This window comes from Nestor notabilis, unplaced genomic scaffold (assembly GCF_000696875.1).
Source record: "Nestor notabilis isolate BGI_N333 unplaced genomic scaffold, ASM69687v1 scaffold15296, whole genome shotgun sequence".
NCBI classification, from domain to species: domain Eukaryota; kingdom Metazoa; phylum Chordata; class Aves; order Psittaciformes; family Psittacidae; genus Nestor; species Nestor notabilis.
This window is the reverse complement of record NW_009931577.1, coordinates 1-10,113: the sequence shown is the minus strand read 5'-3', so window position 1 is coordinate 10,113 and position 10,113 is coordinate 1. Positions and strand designations below refer to the sequence as shown.

The window sequence follows — 10,113 nt, the reverse complement described above, 5'->3', positions numbered from 1 at the left end:
GAAGCATTTCTTAACAGCAGCTAAATCTATGTCCTGCTGAGAAGGACAATTCCCCTGCCTATACCCCACCTTTGGGATGAGACACTGTGTAGGCTCCCAGCTCCAACTGCATAGCTCTGTATCACTAGGACAACACCAAGTCAGCTCCCCAGAACCAGCTGGGAATTTGCTAGCAGGAGGAGCGAGGTTTGTGTAACAAGGATTGTTGTTAACCTGGCTCTCTGCAAATGCAACTCACTTGAAACAGCTATGTGTAACACACTCCTAAAGAAGGGACTCGGGTTTACAAATATGTAAGGAGATCCTAATGAGAGGTGTGCAGGTCCTTTAGGATCTTGGACAAAGTCCGTGAACTGTATTTACTGATAATCTAGTAGACAAGCAAATGATTTGGCTGGCAAAACTTACAGATGAGATGAAGGCTACGGTTTAGATACGGGACTTTATCCTTGCAGATGCCAGAGCATGCCTGGTATTCCCTCTACTCAGCACAGGTGAGACACATCCAGAGTTCTGTCAACTTTGGGATCCTCAGTAGGAGGAAGATGTGGGCATACTGGAGTCACTCCAGTGAAGGGCCACTAAAATGATTCAGGGATTTAGGTATCTGACAAAATGATTCAGGGATTGAGGTACTGACACTCCAGGAGAGGATGAAGGAACTGGGTCCATCATTCATTCAACCTGGAGAAGAGAAGGCTCAGGTGGGATCTTACCAATGTGCATAAATACCTGATGGGAAGAAGTAAAGAAGACCAAGCCAGGCTCTCCTCAGTGGTGTCCATTGGAAGGATGAGAGACAATGGGCACAAATTAAACACAAACGAAATTTCATTTAAATCTAAGTTGGTTTTTTTTTTTTTTTTCCCACTGTGAGGGTGGCCAAACACCCAGACAGGTTGTCCAGAGAGTCTGTGGAGCCTCCATCCTTGGAGACTCTTGAACCCTGACTGGAAAAATCTCTGAGCGGCCTGCTCTAGCTGACCCGGCTTGAGTAGAGGGGCTGGATGAGATGATCTCCAGAGGTCCCTTCCAATATCAGCAATTCTGTGATTCCTGGGAGGTGACTTTACTTGCTGAAGGTTCACAACAACTGATTTTGGGATTGGCAAAGAGTTTCTGCTGACGAAACTAGCAGAGACTGTAATTTCTTCTGCCAATTTATGAAAGGTGTTCTCTACTGAGATCACCAGGGTCTAGCTCACATTGCCCCTCCTCTACCATCACCTCAGCTCAAACACCTCAGACTTTTCCTAGCTAAGCTGGTAGATTACTGTGTCTCCTCCTGAGGACTGAAATGCTGCTTGTTAAACTGGTGTCATGGAGTTCCAAAAAGGGCAGCTGCATAAAACTTCATTACTCGTCAGACTGCAGCATCTCATTGTTCCCTCTGCTTTAAAACTCCATTAAATCTTTCAGACTGAGTGGGAGAACAGAAAAAAGAGGCAAAACAACAGATCTTGGAAGCAGGACAGACCTATGGCCAAGTTCCTGTGGTTCAACATAATTCTCCCAGCAAAGACAAAACAGCCATTCCAGACCGATCTCCTGCCCAACTCTTAAATCTCACACACTGGCAGATAAACAAAACCAAAGACAATTACAACTAAGTTTGCCTACAGAACTACAAAAGCCTTCTTTATTTCCCTGCTTCTTAAAGCATCCCTACTGCTTTCTACAAAACAGATGTCGCACATATAATGCTCACCTCCCTCCACAAAGCAGAGGAGGGGTTGTAAAACTGGTTTATTGAATCTAATGTTTGTACTTTTTTTGCTGGTGACATGATTCAATATCTGTGACTATCAACAGAAAGACTTCCTGTGAAATCAGCAGCACTTTGCTCAGGTCTCAGCTGATGAGATGTTAAACCAGATTTCTAAACATCAGTGGCACAGGGAACACACAGGGATATATTCCTGCTCAGCCTGGAAGCTTATCCAAGGTCATTAGTGCAAATCATTCCTTGACAGCAAACCCAAGGGACCTGCAGTGAATGCAGCTGTTGGGGGTATACATCAGCATTTCAGGTACACGCTTCCTGTTGAAAACAGGAAATTTCATCTGACTTCATCCCATGAAAGCTCTGTCATCAGGAAAATAGCAACAGAATCTCCGTTCCTCCAAGGCCACATTACAGCAATCAGTAGTGCTGTTTAGGGAACTTACATTGTGTTTATGGCAGAAGTTCACAGCTTGGAGGGTCTGCCAGATTATGCTCTTCACTAGATGTTCCGGCACCCTGTTTTTAAAAAAGCACATTTTTATTTTGGCTTCACTATTACAGGAAAAAGGAAGAAGAGGCCTTTTAAGTGCTAACACTGTACAGGATTCTCTGAGCAAAACCATCAGGATCAGGTCAGAAAACTCAGAGAAAAAACACTAGGCACATTTTCTTGCTCTAAGTAAGTTACAAGAAACACTAATAACCCTCAGTTTGTTGATCTTCCAGTGTGGCGAACCTGTCACGCTGGGCTGCTGGTGGAGGAACTTGTTTGCACCTCTTCCCAGGTTTCAGAGCTGAGGCTGAGGTGCATCCCTGCACAAAGCAATGCTCTCTTGTGAGACTGTCCTTCAAGTATCACAGGAGCATCAAAAGGAATGTCAACACCACTTCCAAATTCAGTCAATGCAACAAGATACAAAGATTTACGTCAGGTAAGAGCGTGCCAGCATGTCTGGTACCACTCAATCACAGCCAGCATGAAGCCTGCCAGCTGATGACCACACATCAATGCATAAAAGTCTGTGTCAAATCGTGCCTCGTGGCTGTGCTTAGCAGCCATGCTTCCTGGCAATCCTGAAACACCAGCAGGCATTTCCGCCCTTGCAGCTGCTCAGAGTTGGAGGTGGTGGAGCATCCAGGGTATAAATGCATGACTTGCAACACTGTCATGTCACTGATTGTCCAGAGTGGAGAGCTGACCAAAATGGGATGGGGAAGGGTGTTCCTACAAGAGTATAAAGCTCTGCTTCGGTTTGCATCTCCTCTCCTTCCAACGGCTGGCAAACACTTCAGAAAAATAAAGCCTCTGTGAAAGATCCAGGCTCCTCTCCTCTCTTTCAGTTACTGTGCAGCAGTTCTTAAACTTCCCTGGCTGTCTGTAATCATCTCTAACAACCTCAGGAAAGGAAGAGGTGACAATCTTGGCACTTCCAAGCTCAAATACCATTTGATTTCATATGTTTAATGCTGAAAAGCTTCTGATTCATCACAAAGAAAAAACAAAACAAAAGAAACAAAACCAAAACAATATGCTGGAATTCTGACTTTTTCTTTAAGGCACCTTTTGCTGACAGCACTGAAGGTCTTGTGCTGACAGTGCTGTTGCAGTGCTGGAGTTTCCTTGCAGAAACATCCTAGAGCACCCTGAGAGTGCTGCACTGACAGCCTGACAAGGGGATGAAGTTGGTCAAATGACCTGGGAACATGGTGCAAAGAGGTCCGTGCCCACTTGTCTTAATCCTGACCACCAAAGACTTGACCATCTGCCATAGCAAAGATCAAAAGCAAAGTATGCAACCAGGCGTTACATGTTCATTCACACTGGAGTTGTTCTGATGAATAGAAAGTAAATGTGAAGTATTTTCTTCAAAGAGGGTTATCCACCCTCTCTTCAGATTCCAGGTGAACAGGTTCAAACTGGGATGAAAGCTGCTCACCAGCTCACAAAGACATTTGCTATCAGTGTGCTCCATTCTCCTTCCAGAGCTCCCAATCAGGGAAAAAGAGAGTAACAGGTTCTGTTTACTCAACCCCCAGTTAGTCTCCTGCAGGCAATTCATTTAGCTCCAGGCCTGTAAAATGATTTATGAACTTCTGCTTAGCATTTCCACAGCACCAAGTCACTGTGAATAATTAGGGACAATGTATTCAGTGGGAGTGTCATTTATAATGTGTGAAAAGAACAAACCCTGTCCTAGAGAATGTTCCTGCTGCCCACGTAGCTCACGCTTTGTGCAAGCACCTTTTAAAGAAGAGGGTATCTGACCAGGGAGTTCACTGAGGCTGTGCGGAGAGGTGCAGGCACGGCTCCTGGTAACTCCTGCCACCAACATATACTCCTTACCACTGCAGCATCACTGGAAGTCATTGGTCTGTCACACAGATCATCAGTGACATTGCTACAGACTGTATATTGAGTGCTCAGTGACACCACCCCAGTGCCCACAGCCCACAGCAATGTGCAACACACCAGGGAGGCTGCCCGTCTAGCCCAGCAACCCTAACCTCTTTGCAGCAAGACACAGGATGCTCCCAAACTATTTGGGTTTGCTGCTGTCAAGCCAGCCAAAGAGCACCCAAACGCTCAGGCTCAGTGCTCCAGTCTCCTTGGTGAGCAGCACACAGAGGCTCATACACAATTCTTTTGGACATCATTGCTATACCACAGGAACAAAGCAAGTCCTGAGCACTGGGAAACCTCTCCTGTAATTAATGAAATTCCTCTGAAAACTCTGCAGAGCAACACCACCACGGACACCATCTAACTCCTTTTGTTCAAAGCTCCCAGTGAGAAACAGGCCACTCACCCCTGGGGGTGCTTGTCCAGCTCATGGAGAACTGTGTGGTCGCAGTATTCGAAGACCAGATGCAGCCTCCGCTTCCTCCTGAACACTTCCAGCAGGTTCACCAGATTGGGATGTTTCAGTTGCTGTAACACACAGTGGATGGAGTGGTTAGTTACTGCACAGGGGAGTGGGGTAAAGAGGTAGGACAGTGCTTTTGCCCCCAGGGGTCTCAATTCCTTAAGCTGAAAGCTTTTATACAAGCACAGGATGACATGAAGCAGCAGCTCAGCTATAGCTCAGCCTGTGGTGTAGCTATTTTAGGAACTGAGTGTGCTCAACAAGTCAGCTTGGCTTCAGTAAGTCCCTCTTAGAAAAGATGCTCATAGGTAAAGAATTCATCACGGTGCCCACAGCTATTCCAGCAGCGCCTTTCATTGTACATATCCAGCCTTCGACTGCACCACAATGAAAAGCAGCTCTCCCTGGAGAAGAGCTTGGGAAATCACACTCTTAAGAGCCTGTAGGAGGCGAGCATACGTTTAGGAGAAACCAAGAGCTCCTCTGGTAAGTATAAGTAAAGCAGATGGGCTCAGCTTCACCTGCTTATTGTCAGAATGTGGGCAGGTTAATGAGGAGAATTTTTATTGCTGCTCCCTCCTATCCCTTTCAATCCACTTCATGTGCTCATACCAGGGCTTCCTCTCCTGGGGAGCTGTGACAGCTTCCTCCCATACACAAAGCCTGAGCACAGCATGGATATTCAAATGCACCTTGCAAGAGGTGAGGGTGGACATTACTGAAGCTTCTCATTTACTATTCTTTTACCTCCATTTTGAGGAATGGCTGGGAGAGGGCTTGAACCAAGGGGCACAACAGAGTGCTTGGAAAAGGAAACAAAGAAAAGCCAGACCCGACTGAGGAATGCTATTTCTTTTCGGATGACTCATGGCACCGGCCCCTCTGCTTGCAGGGATGTGTATCCACCAGGGCTTTGCCTGACCAAGGCTTTAGAACAAACACATTTCTAAGCAAGAAGGCTGGAAAGGGCATTGCCTAGGAGTTATGCTAATACTACTTTCTAAAGTGCCTGTAAACCATCTGGGAAAGCCTGCAAAGTAGAAGGAAGAGGAGAGTCAAGACTGGAGAAAACTCTAAGGGTGCCCAACTGAGGAATGCAGCTGTTTGGGGAAAGCACCCAGTTAACCGCAAGGATCTCTGAAATCCACAACTTGAATCCTGGGGTTAACCAGTGAGCTCGAGTAAAAGAGCAGGTCAGTAGAAAACACCACCATAACTCACTGCCAGTCTGTCACGATAGGATGGGCATGGCAGGGGCCACTGCAGTGCTCTGATGGGCATTGTGGGACCCTTTGCAGAATGTAATTTTATTCAAGCATGTCACTATAAAAGCCTCTTGAAAAGAGAGACCTTTCAGGGAGCTCACTGCCTCTGGGGGACATCATACTGAACCCCAACTACACTGAGCCCATATGCCAACAACACACAGGGTCCCTGGTAGTGTGCACGTGGCTATTCAAGTCCGGCAAACCAGCAGCAAGGAGCTGGTCTGTCGAAACAGCACCTCTTACCACACACGTCTTGTTCCTTCAATCCTGCCCACAGTTTGTAAACCATCTGCCAATATCAAAGACCTTCACACCCAACTGCATCAAATCTAGATTACAACCAAGACCTTCTGAGCACTTCTTCAGTCCTCCATGGTAAGTATTTTTAGTGAGTGCCCCGCTCTAGCACAAGGTACCCAACAGTGTCAGCAGGGGCTGACCTTCAGCGTAACCTCCTCTGTCCTGACCACGTCTCCTGACCTCACATAATGGACAGACATTCTCTGCACACCCTCAGTTCCCATGGCAAGGCTGCTAGTGAAAGCACTAAACTACAAGGGAGGAGGCTTGTAACACCTCTCAACCTTCCTATCTGTCTAGCAGTATCTCCATTCTCATCACTTCCTTATTCACTTTGAAAAAGATGAACAAATACAGAGAACAGCCTGCAAGCCTGCTGGAAACTCCAGCAATGATAGCGATTCTCCCAGGAATTGTGTGCATGCCATGCTACCTATCCCATTAAGCATATTCACAAAGAGCAAAGTACCTACTTGCTACTTGCACATTAGACAAAGCCCAGTCTACCAGTTCAGACTCCACCACAGAAGTCAGAATGCTGCTGTGGCTCTGATATGTCCCCAGACCAGCAGCTCCTGATACACTGCATAACGCAGAGCCTTCCCTCTCCATGCACTCAGCATGTTGGCATATTATGTTCTCAGATCAGTGTTAACTGATCAGAGATACCTGAGAGCAAGCTGGGCCTCCATCAACTATGCTGGGTAACAGGCACCTGATTCCTCTGTTACCCTCAGCAGATCTGCCTGCCAGAATGGACAAACTGAGAGGTGAGGATGAAGTAATTGCCAACTGATTGTAAAGCAAGAAGATAGTTAAATCGTCAGTAATGGATTGAGGTCTCTGGAAAAACTCTGGCAGTTACAGGCTGGTTGTATGGGTCAGACTTCAGAACATGCTGTGCCTGGGAGCATGTCTGTCCTGGACATCGGGACATGTGTGTGGAGCTGGGGTTTCTGGAGAGAGTAAGCCTGTACTTGGAAGCACAAGGGCTCTCCAGGCAGTCAGGTTCAGTGAGCTGGGCCAGCATCTCTTCTGCAGGCAGGCATGCACACAAAGCCACTGTTACCCTAACAACATCCCTGTCAGGCAGCGTGGTGTTTCAGAGCGCAGTTTCTAAGGCTACCAAAGCTGCCAGTGGCTGGTTGCTGGCGGCACCAGGATGAGCATCCCCTCCCTGTCCCCTGCTTGGGTGACAATGCCACATGCCACCTTCCACAAAAAGGCCAGATGTCCTACATGGGCTTTCCCCAACAGTTATAAATATTCTCATGCTAAAATGATATGGATTATTTTCTATTTCCTATACGCACACAGCTTTGCATTGCATTTTTCTCCCATCTTCTTTGCAGTGTTGAAGCTAAAAACTGTCAGCCTCCATGCAAAGGCTGGGGAGACAACACCCTTCTAGAAACAGCAGCACTGATAGGGTAACACAGACTTGCTGCTTTCACGTATTTCCAGCCTTTTCTGTGGAATCAGGATCATGCAGGGTGCTTGAAGACTCTCTACATACCACCCTGCTCTCCCACCCTACCTCCCATGGCTCCTGCCCATAAAAAGCCCTTTGTGTACAAGGTGTTTACCATGTAGAATAATAATTTATGAAGCCTTACAATTTTGCTGATGAAACACAATCTCTCTACATCTTGACAAACACTTGTTGCCTAAGCCAGGAAATGCCTCAACAAACAAACAAACTGTTACTATTTACAGAGGAAAAGTTGAAAAGCTACTCAAGCAGGTCTGCACTTGTTAAAATCAACAGTGTCCTGACACAGATCCTGCCATGGCTAGCAGCAGCAGTGTCAGCTTTGGACCCTTAAGGAACATGCACTTACCTGCATTAAAAGCAACTTCTGCAATTATCTTCCTTTTCTGATCTTTAATATAATTTAAATCTTAATGCATCTCCAGGCTTGTTTACTAAAATAAAACTACTTGTCATCTGATTGCTTCAGATGGGAGAAAAACACAGGCTGCTTCTCCCCAAAATCTAACTGAAAAATAAATATGCTTTTTCCTGGATGATAAGCACCCAGGCTTATTTTGTCTCTTTTTACAGTGAGTAGAGAATCAGGCCTTCATATTCCTTTAGCACTAACATTTACACCACTTGTTTATATATAAATGCTCTATAAAAGTCAAGCACAGAGAGATTTTGGGAAAAGAAATACCAGAAATATTGTAACCTGCTGAAATCTTGTGCTTAATTGCAAAGCTGAAAGCTACTTGGTTCCCAGGAAGCCAATGAAGCTAACTCCATGGAAGGGAACACTGAGTGCAACCAGTATCAACTGATGCTACACAAATACCAACAGGCAGTGAAGCCTGGGAGCACTGTGCAGAAATCGGAGACCAAGGGACTATGAATTTTGGGAAAGAAATAAAACAGTATCTTTCCCTGTGGATTTCTGTCAGGTTTGGTTAACTCCAAAATCCTAAATCATTGACTGTCTACAAGCATGCATTGTGTCTAATCTGAATGGCATGTTTCTTGTAAAAGGAAGTCCTACTGGTAGCCATTATTTTAGAATGTGTAATAAACCAACACGCTGTTAAAATGGTTCTTTAATCAATGTTAAACTGGTTCTTTAATCAGTTCAGTGTTTTAAAGCTACGGCTCTTCCGCATGGAAAAGCGAAAGCTGAAGATGGAGGGATGTTAGAGGCATAGAATACCCTGGAGAAAAGGAAAGAGAACAACTCTCTCCATATCTTGGAATACACAACTGAGGGTACCATATGCCATTAGCAAGTTTATAACAAATAAATATTTTTTCACAATACATTCCTAAAGCTGTGGCACTCACTGCCTCAGGAAACCATGGAGACCAAATGACTACACCAGTTCAAAAAGAGATTGAACAAACTCCAAACAGTCTATGAATGTCTGCTAAGCATGAAGCAATGGGTACAACCTCTGGATCTAGAAACTTCACCTGAAATACAGGTGTATGAAAGGAAACCTTACCCCATCCTCTCCCTCTTTCTCCTGGATTTCTCCTCATTCCTGCATGCTTTATGGACTTGGGGTCTGACTTAACTGCAAATGTTCTCGGGCTTTTATTTTATCAGGAAAATAAACAGAGAGGCTGAATGAGTAACCCATTTCTATGTGAGGGTAAGTCCTCAGAGAGAAGTCAGGAAATGATTAGCCACGATAAGGTGCTGCCATGGTTCACAGGTGCAGGTTCTATGGTTGCTTCCATGTGAGGTGAAAATCTCTGAGCCTGCACAGCCCCCGACATTCAATAACATGGCTGGATCCCCCCTGCACGTCAGGCTCTGCTGCTGCGGATCCCCCACAACCAGGGGCTCAGAGAGGGTGTTGTAAGGAGGAGCTGGGGCAGATTTATAAGGAACTAGCAGAGCTACGCCCCACGGCTGTCCCCCGCCTCGTGCTATCCAGGATCACTTTTTGCTCACATGCTTTACCACAGCTCCAACAGCCCCCTCTCTGGAGGGAACCTCCCAGAAACAGAGGGGACTGCTGCTGGCCGGTCTGTTACAGATGGTGCCGACAGCGCACTAAGGGCAGAGCTGTGCCTGTACCGGCCAGGACATCGCTGCCTGCATGGGGGACAGAGCCTGGGTCAAGAGGGCACAGTGATGGCTTTGTTGGGGCACCTCCGGCACCGGCGCAGAAGCCAGCTGACAACTCGCCCTCTGCAGTGTCTCAGCCCCCCCCTGCACCCACCCTCTTTGATGTGTGACAGCCTGTGCTGTGGAGGATCACCTCCACCCCGAGGCATGTCCGTCCCTGGCCAAAAGGGTCAGACTCTCACCGGCACTGGCGTTCTCTCAGAGAACCTGACAGACTTGGGCACTTCACACACTGCTCCCTCGCACCCCGTCTCCTCAAGGCTGCCCTTATGCCCCTTCTCACGACGTCCCGATCTTCCTCCCTCACACCTGCTCCCTGGCAGCTCCCTCACGGCTCCTCAGGGCCGCCC

The 10,113-nt window shown here is 46.7% G+C and overlaps 1 protein-coding gene across 1 annotated transcript in view; it reads right to left on the bottom strand.

Annotated features, from left to right (window-relative positions):
* The window catches only part of CDKL1 (cyclin-dependent kinase-like 1 (CDC2-related kinase)), a gene marked incomplete at its 5' end in the record, with an annotated part of 11,497 nt that extends 6,842 nt beyond the window's left edge, over nucleotides 1-4,655 (bottom strand). Inside the window, 2 exons of the mRNA XM_010015984.1 lie at nucleotides 2,170-2,242; nucleotides 4,534-4,655. Coding sequence (XP_010014286.1) covers nucleotides 2,170-2,242; nucleotides 4,534-4,655 — 195 coding nt within the window. The remainder of the gene's footprint in view (nucleotides 1-2,169; nucleotides 2,243-4,533) is intronic.
* Between the last annotated feature and the right edge of the window lie 5,458 nt (nucleotides 4,656-10,113).